We start from the raw sequence: 17412 nt of genomic DNA, 5'->3' as shown, positions 1-17412 counted from the left end.
ACTTGAGGGTTGCGAAGAAAACTCGTGTTTAGGGTCGCCCCCTTTGGAGCATTTTTTCCATTCTAATGTTAAACCGACTTTCCGGGTTCTCGTGCACAAGTCTGATGTGTCTTTGTAGCAAATCACGTCTCTTGAACGTGTTCCCGCAGTGGGTGACAGTGCATCCGTGTCTCAGGTCCCTCAATTTTGGAATTTCACCCTTCGTCAACGCATCTCTACTTCTGGTCGAGTCCCAACAGATAGCGTGTTGGGACCTACAGTGCCTGCGTAATTCGGGCTGTCTTGTGAAGCCAATCACTTTCCAAGGGCATTCCAGTATGGGACACTTGTGCTGTCTCTTAATACCGTACCTGTCGATATGTTTGGCAAAGTCCATGAGGGTGATGAAGGAGTCGGAGCAGTGGGTGCATTTGTAAGTGCCCTTTTTTTTGTTCTTTTGGATAAAGTCCCACGCCAACTTGTCATTTCTCAAGGTTTCTGATATAGAAGTTTCGTGTCCCAGGAACACCTCTCCAGAAAATCTGCCTTGCTCCTCAATCTGGAAAGAACCTTCGTAGTTCACAATCGGTGCACAATTAGCCTCGGGAACTGTTTCCTGGATCGCAAGTTTCAGCTCATTCGGAGAAGGATGTTCACCATGGACTAATATTCCCATAAGACTGATTTCACGTTGCAACTGGTCGTACACAAGCAGATCGTCATTGTAAACATCCTCTAACCTCGACAAGTACTGGGCGTAAGAGCTCCCTTCCAGGTGAGGTAACACGTCACCATACCCTTTACCCAAATCGTTGAAGGTGGGAGAAACGGGATCTGTGCTATCCATGTAGCTGTTAGGTGTACGCTTTCTGTCCAAGATGAAGTTTTGGCTAAACAAATGTCCTGGATTGAGGTCCACTACGTCGTTCGATGGGGTTACTGGTGTATACAACTGAAAAAGTTGTTGTTGAAACCTTAGTGGCGAACCGTCGTGGGCAACAAACTCGGTGGGGTAAGTTTCGGGAGTTGAATGATTGGTGAAAGACGGATAATGCATGGAAACGGGCTGGAATACTATTTCGTCATTTTCTGTTTTACTCGGCTGTCTGAATCCATCTTGAATGGATAAAGCAAACAGGGACGAGTCACATGTAGGCGGCATTATGAAGTCAGGTGGTTATAGGATAGTATGGTACTTTTTCTATGGTGGCATACCGCTTATTTGTAGATAAGAGGGTTTTTTTAGTTCGAAGGGGTACGCTCTTTTAGGGGAAGGTTAACATTTAGAGTAGACCTTAGGGAGTATTTTTAGAATACTTGTTATAATAAAAATGGATATTTTTCAAGAAGAGCTAATGAAGGGAGATTCCAGAAACGTATAGTTGATAAATAGTAGAGGGGCTTAAATACGCTTTAACGGACTTGGATACATATTTGGTACCCTATAAAGTATCGCATGTATATCTTGCCGCAAGAGAAAGTCCAAATTCATAAATGTGGAATTTAAGTGGTTTAGAAAAGGTAATTTTTGAAACCTGGAATCGCCAAAATCTGGAAATTAGCACTCGGTGAGACATGGTAACTTAGACTACAATCAGCAACCTGCAGAAACGTAGCAGCCCCTCGTGTTACCAACGTGCAGTGAATAGAAGTCTGAATTCAGCTCTTGTTATCTTGTAGCCCAGCTATGACTCGATATTCCTTCGTGGATACGTTTCTAGAAAGGGAAAAGCTCCACTAAACAGAGATTTCTTACAGGGAGGTATACTTCGGTTATTGCAAGCGGTTGGTGATAACTGCTGTCTTGGTCTGGGTTCGCTTTTTTCCTTCTTCTGAAACGAACTAGAGGTATCAATTCTCGATTCTAAGGTCCATCGGGATTAAATTTAGAACGGAGTTACGGGGGAACCCTCTTAATGAGGTACGATAGGTGTACCACCCCGGCTCCTTTTGTGTCATGTATGTGTGTAATTTGTACTAAGGCGTCGTGTTGGAAATCGCATCATCCCAAGATAAGACATTTAATTCGGCTTTCTGCAAGCATGATGGGGTAAAGTTCCGTGCAGCGTGTGTTTTAAGTCTCGCATGTGATTACAAGAGGAACAGATATCTAGTAGATATTCTGGCTAGACCCAGACTGAGAAGATGCATGGTGCATTATGTCTCACTTTGAAGTTGGGAGCCTAGATTATGTTTTCAAAGTCAGGGTATCGAGTGTTTATTTCAACAGACTTAGAACACGCCATGATAGCCTTTGATAGCAGCACCAAATATCTCTGAAACAAACGTGAAGGCTGTTTAAGGAGATGGTTCATGTCAACTTATAGGCACCCATGATGATCCATTATTCATCGTGAGGCCCTTACAGTATTATATCCCCCAGCTACACGCAGTATTCATGAAAGTATCCGTGCTTGTTGACTGGACAGGAGCAGATATGATTATACTTCAGAATAGAAGAATGAAGTTGCATAACACTTGTCATTGAACTCAAACCCGCATGAACAAAATTATGACAAGCCTACCGGAGTATCTGTCGCTCTAATCAGATAACTGTGTAAATAGTGCTAAAAATGTGTGTTAAATGACAATTCTGTTTATAAAGCCCTTAGATGGAAAGTAGCGGTACTTCCAACTAGATTATATCCTGCGATTTATAGTTCCACCCCAAAAACAGTGGAGTACTCTCGTATCTCACCAACTATCCCGTGATATGAATGTGACCCCAACCCAATTGAACCAGTTTCTACTGCACGGGCTATTTTGTATGGCTCTCGGTAGGATTGGGTAAACATCTTTGGGATAACGGCCATTGGGGCTCCATTTGCAGCTATTTCGGTGACCCAAATCCAGGTGGGCTCAACTGGCAAGAAATAAGTTGTCAGGGGGAGCTGACCGGTTGTTTTGAATTTCCGCTTACTTGTGGTATACTCAGAACCAACCCCCTTTTCATTAATCGCATTAACCAGGCCAACTGCTAATAGGATTGTTAGGCACTTCGCAGGGTTTAGTCTGCAGTGGCGAATCATCATAGTTCACGGTATTAATTGAAACTGGGATAGGTGAAATTCTCTCTTGTTCGAAACTGTGATTTTGCGTTAACTTTTCGGTTAGCCATATAATATATTCTATTGTAAGCCGATTCTTCGTTCTTTTAATGCTTATATAGACTTTTTTTTTTTCCTAACAGAACATAAATTTTTTGTATTTCTGGAGTTTTACCCGGTCCTTAGAATATTTGTGCCTACGAGAACTGAAACTGAGATAATATACCATTAATTTGCTTCCCCGTAAAAAAATATTATATAGGTTGTCCGGGCTGAATCTAACCATACGTGGTATCCCACCTTATCCTGAAGGGCCCATCTAGTGTATCCAGCTTTGCACAATTTTCTGGTTGATTAGATCCATAAATAAAACCTTATATTTTTTCGTATCGTTGCGTTGTTTAATTTATGGGGAATGGCTATAATCTAGAATAGACTATTTCTGGGTAGATGTAGGGAGATCTGTTTTGGCGCTCTACATAGCTTATACGTTATACCGAGGAATCTTTGATCTACTCGAGGAATAAAGCGTCTCGATGATTCGTAGAATGGATTTTTACTTCAAGTCTTGAATGGCGCGTTGATCCATATAAACCACTGGGAATTGATTCCCCGTAAATAAATCTTGAAAGATAAATGGTCGAATGTTTACTAGGTCCAAAGTGTCACACATGAGATATACCAAATGCCAACATCAAAAGGTATCCTCTTAAAAATAAAACGAGGTCGACTTCACGGGATACCTTTAAAAGTAAGTGGCCAAAAATAACACCTACAAGCCTTGTTCCAAGCCCCGCGCAGAGTTCTATAGGACCTCAACAGTTCTGGTGCGCAGTCACAAACGCTGCATGAAGAAGCTCCACACAAGTGCAGCTCAGAGTATCGAATTCTTGATAATTCCTTTCGCCATCTACGATTACGCCCATGATATAGTAGAAGGGAATGCATTCAGCAGTGAGGGGAGATAAAACGGGGAGAGAATTTATGTATAGAGAGCATCACAAGAGCCAGTCAGGTGAGGACAACTTACTTTTGTTCAACATCCAATGGAGTAAGACGCAAGTATGGCTTGATAACACGGAACTTTGGGAACAAAGTCTTGGCCTCCTCGTTGGTGACACTTGGGTGGACAATGACATCATCACCAGGAACCCAGTTGATCGGGGTAGTGATTCTGTGCTTGTCACCGGTCTGCAAGGAGTCAATGACACGCAAGACTTCAGCGGTGTTACGGCCGGTGGAGGCTGGGTAGGACAAAATCAATCTGATCTTCTTGCTCGGGTCAATGATAAAGACGGATCTGATGGTGAACTGGACCCCCTTGTCATCGACGTTGGAAGCATCCTGGAAATCAATCATGTCGTACAAGTGGGCAACCTTTCTTTCAGCATCAGCAATGATCGGGAAAGACAACTTAGAGCCGGTGACCTCATCAATGTCTTTGATCCAGGCCTTGTGGGATTCAGTACCGTTGGCAGAGAGACCGATCAACTTGACACCTCTCTTGGCAAATTCCGGCTCCAACTTGGCAAAAGCACCCAATTCGGTGGTACAAACCGGGGTGAAGTCATCTGGGTGGGAGAACAAAACAACCCACTTGTCGCCAATGAATTCATGGAAGGAGATTGGGCCGTTGGAAGTTTCGGCTTGGAAATCTGGGGCGGTGGAGCCCAAACGCAAGGTACCGGCAGGAACTGACATGTTTAGAGAAGTGAACAAAAGAGCAAATTCAACTGGGGAGAAAGGAAAAGAGATAAAAGCAATTGAGCCCAAACAGGTGATTTTAAATTAGCTTTATAGCCCCTCAAAGGATACCTCGAACTGGTGACTGTTGCAATCTTGAATCAACGAATCGCACGTGACTTGGCGAAACATCGCAACATTTATGCATGCGGAAGCACGGCCTTAGACCAAACTTTGGACTGCAGGTTAATGTTGAGAGCTTCTCTCCCGACTCCCCTCGCCACAACAGGGGCGTTGCAGCATGGTACACCCGTGTGGCTATTAGAGTTTGTAGTCCAATTGTGCTGCTTGGAAGAAAATGGCGGAACCAAGAAAACTGTGGCGGGGCGGCCAAAGGATATAATCGGAGCTTCTCATAAATGGCCTTTAAAAGCCCGTCGTGTTGATTTCCTGTAGAGCTTGGGTTTTATTCCAGGGATTGGCGCATCAGTTAGATACGCTATCACATTAAGGAGTACAAAACGCTAGACCTTAGAAAACCACTCAAAGGCTGGCAAATGCGCTAATCTTTCGTGCGATAATCTTTGCGTGTTCCGTTCTGCACAAATATCGCTAAATATGTACAAGTGGTGCATCTGAACTACTGCTGGCACCTCTAATTCGGGACGAATGTAATGGACCTGGAGAGTTGAGTGAAATTGACATTTAGTAATATTTATTTTCCCTCTAGATCGTCTTATTCTTCGGGCACCATGGACGTGATTCCTTTGCCATAAGTCTAGATACCCTCGATCTGCTGACGCAGAACGGTTTAGGTTGTATGCAAGCTCTGAACCCTTTTTTCATTGAGGAATATACACTATCATTAACGCTATACAAAGACAGATTTATTTCTTTAATTAACGAGATTAGTGTACTATGAGCGCTTACTTTTCCCACCACGCATTTTGCTAAGAGCAATGCGTGGAGTGGCTTTTGTGGCATGCAAGATTGAGGAGCTTGGTCATTGAACGGATAGCACAGCTTTAGAGAGAATTTTCAATTGGATACTATCCCTGAAGAGATAGACCATAGTATTTCATCAACATCTACTGGCTGAGTTGCAACGATGCGAGTCCTTATACTGCCCCTTTTGTTTCTATTAGTTGTCAATTTCCAGCACTGTCACTCCTATCTGATAAGAAATATCAATGGAAACATAATTGACCAGGATAGAGTCTGTGACCCCGACAAGACAAATTACCTTTTTACAGGTTTTCGGGTAGAAAGACAAATCGTTATACGTGAGAGCATTACCCATCAAACTCACTTAATAGTATGTAAGGAGGGGCGAGTGGTTTCAGATATCATTGCCCCCCTGGAAGATGATTTCTCCTCTAGCAGTGTTCCCTGGGCAAAAACTATTTGCAATCAAAGTGGGACAAATTGCTACAAAATATCTCGCCGTAAAACATTTGCCCTTCGAGACTTGGCTGTCTTCTTCCCAAACAAACTAATTGGCGGGGTTTTCAAGGTTTCTAACACTACATACTATTCGGAGTTAGCCGAATCCTTTCTGAAGGAACATCCAGGAAGAAGCTATAAACTTCACACATTTGACGAAGATGATTCAAATTTCTATCCACTTGCACCGCTCATGTCCTCGAATGTCCTTAATCAATGGATTGAGGTGGCCTATAATGGTGTCATGGTATACCATATCCCGCTCTTTCATTCACTTGAGGAAAGTGCAAAGAGACCCAATAAAAGTGACCGTCCCTCATGGTTTACATATATTTCACCTAACGAAAAGTACACCTACGACGATGCCGCTCTGTCATTATTCCAGCGAGCTCATACTTTGGTGTCTAACGAGATTGTTAAAGCCATTGGCATATACCGAAATGAAATCATAAAATTGCCTTTCAAATCCACCACCCCGGTTGCGTTGAAAAAAGCCTTTGGGGGGTATATAACACAATTACTCTCGCCGGGAGAAGCAGATGAGAAAGAAAAATTTAGTATTTTTGGTTCAACCATCTTGCTCTCGCATATTATGCCCAAGGCATATTATCGCCGGATGCTTGCATCGTTCGACGGGTTGATGGAGGAGATATCATTCAAAGAGGAGGTGTATGGAAACGACATGGCATCATCCTAGCTGCTACTTTCAATAAGGCAGTAATAGACTACAAATATTAATTCGATGCACATAGATATATGGTATCTGGAGCCTTCAATAAACTTGGCTGCATGCCAAAAGTCGAGTTAAGGAAACATGGTATTTTGTATTTTAGACAGAGAGCAGACTTTTTGATTTATCCATAAAGCGTATCTAGTTGTACCTTATCCGAGTATATCTGATTCTCATATCGGTGGAGGCACCAAGGGACTGTATGGATCTGAACATGCCTTTGTGGGTGTGGTATATGCATGCACCTTAAAGGCAAACACAAACTCATGAGTCCCAAGATTAGGCTCAGGTTGGCTTGGGTATAAATTCAGCGATAATTTCAAATTATTGGTTTATTTAAGACTATTTTGGAAGCACCAAGGTTTCTTTGCTTATAAAACAAAAGTGGGTATTTCCTTATCACCGCATTTTTCCACAAATCTAACAGCAAGGCACAGATGTCTGAAATCAACCCTAAACTTCAAAACGAGTCTGAAGCATCGACCTATGTGGCTAGTCTTGGTGATAGACCTGCTTTGTTTGCTTTAACCGGTCTTCTTGCCTCATTTCCTGTGGTTAAAATCTTCGCCTCTAATAGCATTCCCTTGATGATGTCTAGAAATAGATCTCAGAACAAGGGTAGAGGAACAGTCTAAACCCTATATGGGAATATATTTACAAAGTCATAGTTTTTTTAGAATCAAACTGAATTTAACGGTTTCTTCTTTAATCTCGTATACAGCTAGCCGCATTTAATTCGACCTATTCCGGGAAACCCCCAACGTAAATTGGGTGCACTTATAAGCCCCATCACATATCGCTGTCAGGCTCTTCGCGTTGAATCAATTTACGTGAAAGAGCTAGGTCAACCTTTCGGCCATTACCGTAATCAAAGGTTCGGGTCTGGGTGAAGCGTGAATCTGGCTTGGTAGGGGAGTTCTGGCTCTGGCAGGCTATGTCATTATCAGAATACTCAACTACTTCTTCTTCTTCCAGGGGGTTGACGACAACACTTTTGTGTGCTTTGAAAGGCGCGTCCAACTTCGAGACAATTCTGCCATGTAGAGGAGGATGGGTACTGGGACGTGGGAGAATTCTCTTTATAGTTTCAGAGATCGGTACGCCACGCTTTTTAGGTCCTAAAAGAGAGGTTGTATTTTCCACTCTCGGGGATTGCAACACTTGGGGAGAGATATGAGCAGGTTCGGTTTCTATATCTCCGAATGTTGAAGACAAGTCCTTGATCAACAAATCAAGAGAGATATCTTCGATCCCTGTTTTTACAGGGACAGGCGGGAAAAGCTTTCGGGAAAAAAACTTCGAGGGAGGCAACTTTGAGAATGCAGCTTTTGGAGACGAGTGGTTATCCTTATCCAGTGGTAGAGACGGAATACCCAGAATTCTATACAGAGGGGTACTATTTGTTTGGGTCGGAGCTGTTACCTTGTCTATACTATCGTCGTCTTCAGGAACAAATAAGGGAATCGGATCAGGAAGAGCCTTCATCCGGCCAGTAACTTTTGGGACCAGGAGTTTGGGACCTTCCCCCTTGTCTTGAGCAGCCCTAGAGAAGTACTTGGGGATTACTACGTTGAATCGCTCCGGTTCGCCAAACTCTGGATCAAGTCCGTTGTCACTGCTGTAGCATACAAAACTACCCTGTAGCCTTTCGAGCTCCTGGTCAAACTTCTCATCTTCTTCCATGTCTGATAAGCACTCTAAACGGTGCTGAGGCTCGAGCTCAAGTGTTTTTCCTTTCCTGGGCTTCTTAGACGATACTTTAACTTGAGCGGTAGACTGGGAAAACTTGGGGACAAAAACAAGATCACCAGTCTCGAGGGCAGCAGAAGTGGTTCCCCGGCTCTTTAAGAGTTTCAAGTTATCACTCTCGATGTCATCTCTCTCTGGGGCGGGTCTTAGAAGTGGCTGCAGTTGGGTATCGTTCTCCTCAGTTTCTAAAATACCCTTAGGTCTCTTTTTTGACGGTATCTTCTTCGGTACCGGTTCGTCGGGAGTAAAACGCATGGCCTTTGTGCGCTGATTCCCTTCGCCTGTCGCCTTGTCGTGTTCTAGGGAAGAGTTCTGGGTGTTGGGGTCATCAATTTTTACGGGAAACCGCGCATAGAGATTATTGGAACGAGGCGGGATCCGAATGCATAATGTTTGGGTATTTGGTCGAGTGTACTTGGTATAAGGCTTCTTAGTTTCTATGCCAGAATGGTCAATTTTGGTAAACGTGGGCGCACCATTGTGTAGGTCATGGTTTACTAACCTCGCCGAGACACTCTTTTTGGGTCTCAGTACCTCTGTGGCGTCACCAGTAAGGTTAACCAACGCATCAACAGCTATATGATGTTTCTCCGTGTGTTTTTTAAGAGGCGTGGTAAGTACCGCCAGGGCTACTGCGGGGATCGCGGGCGTTTGTACAAGCGCCGGTACTTTCCTCTTCCTCAATCCTATGTGTCTCTGTCTCTGAGTAGTAGGCAGTGTTTGCGATAAAGGGATAACGTGGGGACTAATCTTAAGCTGAGACGTATTGGAGTACTTTATCCTCTTAACGGCAGGGCCAGTACTGGGTAACAGCACCTGTGCTGATTTAACCTGGGACGGAAGCTGCGTATACCGTTTATCGGATTTCTTGTAGAGATTGGAGATGTCACGCTCATATTCGCTTGTAAGTTCTTCCACGTTTACCATAAGTCCGCCGGATATGGAAAAGTCCTCGCCAGCGTCCAAGACCCCAGCGTCCTTTAAGAAATCGGTTTTGATAACCACACCACTTTCGCTTAAAACCTGTACTTTTTTGTTTAGGTCAAAGAATCGCAACGTCCCGTCGTGCCATTTCTTCAACTTTTGCTTCACGTCGGTGGTGTAGAGTACTCGAAACTCCTTTACCCACGAGTGCTTAAGTGGGTGTGATTGCGAGCTGAGGATGAGCTCGTCGCTGGTCGGGGGAGAGGACATACTGTTATTGCTTTTTGAGATCAAGATGCATTTCTCTGAGAATTGTCCGGGTCTTGGATGATAGTTAGTACCGGGATCAAACTTTCACCGCTTCTCATAACTGGCTATTATTTATTATGGCGCCACTGCATAGAGCGCGTTAAAAATTTGGGTATATATCGTGCATGTATGCATGATGTCCCAGGCTGTGTCCTTTAATACCTATGCAGGTGTTGTACACTTGCTGGCAGCCTCCGCATCTCCCGTTGTCTCTTATATTCCAGAACTTACATTCGATTCTTAGGCACTGTAAAAGCTTACGATATTCCTTAAATATGCCCACTCCGGATGATCCAATACTAAGCACTCCTTCTGTTGAAGGGGTTGAGACACTCCACACGGCCCATGTTGATGCCAAATCAGACGTCACCTTAGACGGCACACTGAAGCGATTGCGGATTTCTGCCGCCTCCAGTTACGAAAGTGATGCCTATGAGTTTATTCCAGTTAACTCCAACAAACCGGTGGTGTTTGTTACACAGATCGGTAGGTTTGAGGTGTTTGTAAATATCCGACACTTCCAGGGGATGCCAGAGCACGACAATGGTAGTGTCTACAATAAAGCAGACCTCTCGGAAGAGGAAATTGCGAAACAGCCTAACTTAGAGATCATCGTGCACTTTACTCCATCGGCTCCTCTTTCGGGCGATCAGTTGTTATTTGGTAACGATTTCACGTACTCCATCAAACCTTACATCCCAACAACCCTCTTGACCGCCGGCTTGAAGTTCTTTTCGTGGTTTATCGATGCCTCTACACAAGGAGACGTAACGTCTGACAAGCCTTACATCTACGGTTCTGCTTTGAGTAGCTTCAACAAGATTGATTACGCCGATATTAACAAAGAAACGAAAACCACTGGATCTAGAATCGATACGGAGAACTTACACGAGCTCTCTACCCATGACTTGAAAATCCCTGAGGCGCCATCAAAGCGTTCAAAGTTCTTCGCTCAACAGAAGCACCAAGCGCACTTCAGCTACGAAAAAGACATGACATACGAGTTTGAGTTTAACACAAACTTTATCAAACTTCAAGACTCCCAGTTTGCAGTCTCCATTCCTATGTATGGCAGCAGAACGTTCGACGTCAACGTTTTGGACTACTTGAACGATACTTTCAACAACGTGAATTTTGTCGTAAAAGCCAAGAGTAAGGATGGCGTGTACGATGTTGGAACAGGGAATTTGGGTGTTGTCATCAAGTTTGAGCTTTTGTAAGAGTGGCATCACCAGAGCCTAAGCCTCTCTGTGTAGTCATCCTACATAGCGGTCGAGTTCATTATATACACTAAGCCTGAAGGTATTTAGCCTTTCAATAAACCGGAATTATTATCTTATTGAATACTGGGGTACTGGATGATTCTATCCGGTTACCTGCACTGTTCGTCTTTGGAGTTGAGTACGCCCAAAAAAAGGCTAAAAGTCTCCTCTGTTGACAGAAATAGCCATGCATGTTAGATAATAAATTCTGCAATTTGGCCCAAAGCGGAAACGCCGCATAAATGCCTTTCAATAAATGGGGTCCAGAACAATCAATCCGGAATACCATTGCTTATATAATCGTGCAGCAACTCTATCGACACGCATATGGAACACCGTTGGGAAGAATTCACATATTCAAACACTAAATTGCATGTGCCAGCGTCAAAATCAGCAAAAGTAATTACATACGTGGATATATGTACCAACCTCACATATATTCCATCTCTATCATTACCATTGGAGAAATTATGGTATTTGGCCTATATTAGTTACGGTATATATTAAATGTAATACGTGAGATTTGGGCAAGTGTTATAAGCTGAAAACAATATGTATCTCGGTCTGTAGATGTGACGTGTCTGAATAATAAAAAATAGGTTTGAAATAATAGATAAATAATTGGTGCACTAAAAAATCAAATTATACACACATATATATACTCAAATACACACAGCTGATTCTAATCTTATTAGCAATTATTCTTATGGAAAATCAAGCTTTAGTATTTGAACATAAAACATATTCACAATATATACACCACAGTTAGCTTTCCTCCAATAACTACGTCACAGACTTTCACACTATATGTGCAACTAGACCAAAAATCCCAGGATACACCCTGCATATATCTTATACTGAGCACGTGATTAGGGTAAATTTTGTACCGCCCTCTCTTAGGTGTGTATTTTTCGTCCCGACTAGGAAAACTTTTCCCAACCGCTGGAAAAGCAGTCCCGTTGAAAAAACAGTCACTCAACGCTTTCCTCTTCTACTGAAGCCCTTTGTTTTGATTTACCCCAAGGTTGCATCTGCTAAAAGAAGGTTGCATAATCTAATATTACCCCATATCTGCACACTTAGCCTCCCCACAACTGACACCAGCGTATACAGAGAGATCCCCCTTATCTCTTTGTCCTCTCACTTGTGTCGTTTCTCTAGGGCCAATTGCGCCTCCGCCAGCCCCTTATCCAAAAACGTAAACAAACGAGACGCGTCTTTGTTTACATTTCGCCCCAGCACCTAACACTAACTACACATACCCAACACACATACCCGCACGTTTATTGAATGTCACAGCCGTTTCCGTATAACGAAGATGAAGCGGGGACCGAACTGATGGGCGGTCAGCTCAACTTGGACGATGCCATCAACGAAGCGCTCGCCAGTATCACGGACCAGCTCGTGCCCAGTGAGGACGCCGGTGACATGTTCAGCATGCCCGCTGAGGAACTGGAACAGCCAGACGAAGCCAGTTCTACCTCCATTAATGCTGCCTTTGACGGTGTTTTTGGCGGTAGCATGGAAATTGACCCGGCTGAGGAAGATTTTGACCATGATGCGCTCTTCGCCAACGCCATAGGCAACGCGTTCAGTGAGGCTATGAACGAGGAAAATGAGGCTAAGGAGCACGAGGAGGAAGCTGTATCTGAACCTGAGCGAGCACCCGCTGAGGGTGACTTTGACACCGACTTAAGTGCAGCGATCGGCGATGCTCTCAGTTCAGTTTTTAGCACAGACATGGCTGCCGTTGAGCAAAAAGCAGAAACCTCCGGGGAACCTCAGGGCACACATGAAACACATCCGCAGAGCGTAGAAGAACACCCAGATGAGGAACAACTGCAGACAGAGGAGCACACACAGACTGCTGAAGAAAAGTCACACGCGGTGGATCACCCACAAACGCCCGAACACGTTGAGACTCACGCCGCTGGCTCTGGCCACGGAGATATAGATTTGGATGCCGCCTTCGCCGATGCCATTGGCGATGCTTTCAGGTCGCTCAACTATGGTGAGGCCGGTTCCTCAAAGGAGCAGGGTGAGGGACGGCATGAGAGAGAAGATGGAAACAATGTGCTTGATGATGTTGACATGGAAAGCGCTATTGGTGATGCCTTTAAGGCTCTTCACCAACTGCCAGCGTCGAAAGCTCAAATCGAAGTGCCACCAACCCAGGCACAGTCGCAGGCTAAGACAGTCCCGGGTGCTCAAGCCAGGATCCAGACGACTCAGTCAAAAGCCCAGGAAAATATCCAAGATAGGTCCCAAGCCCCGCTGACACAGTCTCTGACCCGGCCTCAGCCGCTGACGCGACCTTTGCCTCAGTCCCAAGCTCAGGCTGCGCCTGGACCCTCGCCTGACGTTGACGATGAAGGCGACGTCGATATGAATCAGGCGATCGGCGATGCGTTCATGGCGGTAATGAACCAGCAGAACACATCCACGAAAGACGTCTCCATGAACGACAGCTACGACTCGTACGACTCGGACTCCAGTGAGGACGACTACGCTGCTGCGCTCGGTGATGCTATCAAGGAGGCGATGAACTCCGCACGCGATGGCGACAGCGAAGTGCAGGCGGGCCTCACCGCGATGCAGAGCATGGCGGTCCAGCCAATTCCGCACGACCTTCTCCAGTCGCTCGCACAGGAAATTACATCACAGGTACACTCGTCAATGGAGGAGAACGCGTTTGACATCAATGAGGATGATTTGGCGTTGCAGTTCTCGCAGTTCCAGCAGGGCCACGCTGAGAACGACGCGTTGGAGACGGCATTGGCGCAGATGGTGCGTAATGTGGTGGAGAGCAGCGTGGAGGAGCCGGAGGCAGACGAAACGGGCCTCAACCAATTACAAATGAACGCGATTCTCCAGAATGCATTCTCGATGGCGATGGAGAACCCGGAGACGTTGCTTGCAAACTTGAACCTCGAGAATGAGGCAGAGGCAGCAGTGCTCCAACCGAAGCGCAAGGAGAAAAAGAAGAAGGAGAAAAAGCCGGCGCAGCCTACGAAGAAGGAGCTTGCGGCGACGCGGCGCGCGGCGGCCAAAGCGGAGAAGGCGGAGCGTGCAGCGCGTCTCGCGGCGGAAAAGGCGTCCGCAAAGACGAAGGCAGCCGAGGCGAAGGCAGCCAAAGCAGCGGCGAAACAGGCCGCGGCCGCGGCAAAGGCCGAGGCAGCGGCCGCGGCGAAGGCAGCGGCGAAAGCGCTCAAGGCCGCGAGCGCCAAGAAGCCTGACCCCAAAACTGTCAAGAAGCGCGACGGGTTGTCGATCGCCGAGACTCTTGCACTCTCGCGCCTGTCGATGTCTGGCCGCCGCGATTACGCGAGCATCCTGTCGTTGGAAGACGCGGTGCGTACTGACACTAAACGAGCCAGTGCGACCGGTGTAAAGACGCGGCCCACCAACTTGGCAGTTGCGCTTAAACAGATGACGGACGCGTTGAACAAGAAGACATACGAGTCGGCTGCAAAGACCGTTGCAGGCGACCAGAACATGCTCAATGCGTTGAACGTAGCAAGGCAATTTATCTCGTCGCAGAAGGAGGGGAGCATGAACCTGGCGACGGTTGCCGCGATGAATACCGCGTTGGGGGTATTGAGCAAGACGTTGGGGCTTCCGGCGTTGGCCACAGGTTTGACTCCAGGTTTGGCTCCTGGTGGAGACAAGACTGATAGGAGCGAGGATGGTAAAGTGGTTGAGTTGGATTCCAGTGATTCCACTGAGGCTAACGGCTCTACTGGAGGTTTCGTGGATGCAGAGGATACTTCCAATGGGTCTGCTGGACCTCCTAAGGACGTTGGTGCTCCTTCCGGGACTAATGGTAGTCACGCGATTAGCACCCTCAATGCCACCACCATCTCCTCGATCACGGCCGCAGTCACAGCAGTCCTCTCAAATCTCAAGAAGAACAAGCATTCATCGCCAAAGGTTGTGCTAGACGCTCCTGCTTTAAAGGAGAAGATCCGTATTGGCAACCGTGAGCGCAAAAAGCGCTGGAGAGAGGGCAATCAGGACCGCAACAAGGACAACGACTTGCGTGTGCGTGTGCAGAAGCGTGCAATGGTGATGTTTGGAAAGGAGGACTCCGACAAGAAGAAGGCATGGGTTGAGGCGGAGTTCAGCAAGCGCCGCGAGAAGCGCATGAGTCGCCTGAAGCGCGATGACAAGCTAGAAGTAGCGGCGAGACCCGCGGCGCGTGAGCCAAAAAAGCGCAGCGATCGCCCGAAGCCGCCACCCGATGCGAACTTGGTCCAGAGCATTACCAGTATCTTCAACATCTTCAATACCGGTGCCAAGGGTGATCCGTCGTCGGTACTCACCGCGACTGCGACTGCTGCGGCCGCGGCATACGCGTCGTCTGCGGGGGCGAGCAAGGACCAGGCGCTGATTGCGTCTGCCGTATCTACGATCATCTCGTCGCTCTTTCATCCCCAGACGCTGGCTACTGAGGTTGAGAACATTGCAGGTGTACCTACAGGAAAAGTCTCAAGCTTCAAGATCAACGCGGAGCCGTTGCTGGTGCGTCTGGCGTTGAAATCGCGCGCTCCCGTACCGCCGAGCATGGCGCCTGATCCGGAGTTGACGTCGCTTGTGAAGGCAAAGGCACCGGCGGGGGGTTCGTATGCTCGCGGAAACCGCTTTGCAAAAGAGCTGGGCCCGAAAGGAGTCCAAAGTTCACTCAAGCGGAAACTCGATAGCCCTGAGCCAGAGGCGAAACGCGGACGGTCGGTTTCACCGAGGAATGAGAAGTCAATGCCGTGGGCGACGAGTTATTTCAAGCTTCCGCAGTATAAGAAGCCGGACACACGGGAGACACGGGAGGCAAAACCGACCGCGCTTGCTGTGCCAGTGACCAAACCTGTAGCGATAGCTGTGACGACGCCTCAGGTAACATCTCAAGCGACAGAGGCGACAGCCCAGCCGCTGCCTCAAACCATATCTCAGCCTCAAGCCCAGCCCCAAGCCCCAACACAGGCCCTCGGACTGGTGCCGGTGCCCGCCCGCCCGGCCCGTTCTCCAGTGACGGGTGGTCTCAGGAAGCCTGGTGCGTTCCAACGACCACCTGCGTATGCTCGACCACAGACCTCACTCAACAAGCCCAAGTCTAAATCCATGGGTTTTCCGCGGATGCTCTCACCGACGTTCAAGCATTAGGAATGGGCATTACAAGCATTGTATAACTACTGTATATTAGATTAGGTTACGGTTAATGGAATTTTTGAAACAATATAAAGTAGAAGTCAGGAGGAGCACAGAGTAGCGATCTGCTTGACACAGATAATCGAAGATGGTGTTAGGTAAAGTGCGTCAAACAAATATCCTCGGAGCCTTTAGTGGGGAAATTGATGGGGCCGAGTTAGGGGTGGCATGTTTTCCTTTATCTTCGTTACTCTAATGTATAGGACTGCTGTTCAGACCTCTTTTTAGGTACCATTAGCCGTAGCCAAGGTTGACAAATATAGCCAAAATTAAGCACATCCGCTCTACACCAATGAGATATTTATGTAATTTCCATATCGCTTAGGGAAATTTGCTAGCTTAGTGAATTTTCACTATACCTTATAAAAACATACCAAAACTCTGAAACCTTTCAGAAACGTAACTCTTGAATTATATTCCGCTTGAACGGGATTATACTATATACTGATGTCTTTGATATTATTTTCTCTTCATTAGTGAGAAACCCATAGATTGATCCAGGATATAGAGGTACGTATTCACCGACCTTTACCCTCCTCTTGTCTCAGAGCAGTTGGAAAGTGGTCGGTGAGTATTCTGTCAAAACCTGTCCATAAGATGCTTCTTTACCAGTACTATGATGGGGTTGGTTCCTACAAACAGCACAGCCTAATTATATGAATGATATTCTGTAAAAGTATAATTATTGTCCATCTTTTCATCCCTCAACTTTCATAGCCCTTTTTTTATGTGTGTAGTAATAAGTCATTTTTGTCCTGTTTATTTCTCCCTTTTTAGTAAATAGAGATAATGGAGGAAACATCTCAGAAGTGATAGGCCCTAATGATTTGGAAAAGGAAGACTGGTTATCTGTGGCGGCTTTATTGCTAGGCTACAAAAGTCAAGGATCAAGGAGTGTTATAACGATAATGGATGCATAATAACCCCCTGCAATACCCACAGAAACTCTATCATCTCAGAAATATAACCCTAAGACCACGTTCAATTCACCAGAGCCTGTGCCGGACCTTGCCGGTAATGGACTTATCTCTCCTATTTTCACTTGGGGTTGGACAATAACCATAATTTTTTTATATAGAGACTT

The 17412-nt window shown here is 46.1% G+C and overlaps 8 protein-coding genes across 8 annotated transcripts; 4 read left to right on the top strand and 4 right to left on the bottom strand.

Annotated features, from left to right (window-relative positions):
- Positions 1-28: 28 nt before the first annotated feature.
- RME1 (Rme1p) lies at positions 29-1036 on the bottom strand (the record flags this gene model as incomplete). The annotated part of the gene is made up of 1 exon (XM_019126783.1): positions 29-1036. One exon carries the CDS (start codon positions 1034-1036, stop codon positions 29-31), a length of 1008 nt encoding a protein of 335 aa, XP_018987563.1.
- A 1528-nt stretch (positions 1037-2564) lies between these two features.
- BABINDRAFT_158871 (uncharacterized protein) lies at positions 2565-3084 on the bottom strand. Its single transcript, XM_019127328.1, has one exon. It carries the CDS (start codon positions 3006-3008, stop codon positions 2634-2636), a length of 375 nt encoding a protein of 124 aa, XP_018987562.1. The 5' UTR covers positions 3009-3084; the 3' UTR covers positions 2565-2633.
- Positions 3085-3567: 483 nt separating this feature from the next.
- PRX1 (thioredoxin peroxidase) lies at positions 3568-4761 on the bottom strand. Its single transcript, XM_019127327.1, has one exon. It carries the CDS (start codon positions 4725-4727, stop codon positions 4053-4055), a length of 675 nt encoding a protein of 224 aa, XP_018987561.1. The 5' UTR covers positions 4728-4761; the 3' UTR covers positions 3568-4052.
- Positions 4762-5913: 1152 nt separating this feature from the next.
- BABINDRAFT_29024 (uncharacterized protein) lies at positions 5914-6510 on the top strand (the record flags this gene model as incomplete). The annotated part of the gene is made up of 2 exons (XM_019131438.1): positions 5914-6222; positions 6271-6510. Coding segments are annotated over 2 exons (549 nt in total), but the record flags the coding sequence as incomplete, so codon positions are not given.
- A 744-nt stretch (positions 6511-7254) lies between these two features.
- BABINDRAFT_69346 (uncharacterized protein) lies at positions 7255-7561 on the top strand. Its single transcript, XM_019132536.1, has 2 exons — positions 7255-7266; positions 7320-7561. The coding sequence occupies exon 2, from the start codon at positions 7320-7322 to the stop codon at positions 7515-7517; it is 198 nt and encodes a 65-aa protein (XP_018987559.1). The 5' UTR covers positions 7255-7266; the 3' UTR covers positions 7518-7561.
- BABINDRAFT_158869 (uncharacterized protein) lies at positions 7555-9913 on the bottom strand. The gene has a single exon (XM_019127326.1). It carries the CDS (start codon positions 9823-9825, stop codon positions 7672-7674), a length of 2154 nt encoding a protein of 717 aa, XP_018987558.1. The 5' UTR covers positions 9826-9913; the 3' UTR covers positions 7555-7671.
- A 226-nt stretch (positions 9914-10139) lies between these two features.
- Positions 10140-11084, top strand: BABINDRAFT_5228 (uncharacterized protein; the record flags this gene model as incomplete). The annotated part of the gene is made up of 1 exon (XM_019132177.1): positions 10140-11084. One exon carries the CDS (start codon positions 10140-10142, stop codon positions 11082-11084), a length of 945 nt encoding a protein of 314 aa, XP_018987557.1.
- A 1332-nt stretch (positions 11085-12416) lies between these two features.
- On the top strand, positions 12417-16283 carry BABINDRAFT_5227 (SPP41 family protein; the record flags this gene model as incomplete). Its single annotated transcript, XM_019132176.1, has 1 exon — positions 12417-16283. One exon carries the CDS (start codon positions 12417-12419, stop codon positions 16281-16283), a length of 3867 nt encoding a protein of 1288 aa, XP_018987556.1.
- Positions 16284-17412: the final 1129 nt, after the last annotated feature.

The sequence above is a fragment of the Babjeviella inositovora genome (assembly GCF_001661335.1).
Source record: "Babjeviella inositovora NRRL Y-12698 unplaced genomic scaffold BABINscaffold_1, whole genome shotgun sequence".
Lineage (NCBI taxonomy): Eukaryota > Fungi > Ascomycota > Pichiomycetes > Serinales > Babjeviella > Babjeviella inositovora.
The sequence above is the reverse complement of the archived record's forward strand: the minus strand, read 5'-3'. Positions and strand labels throughout refer to the sequence as shown.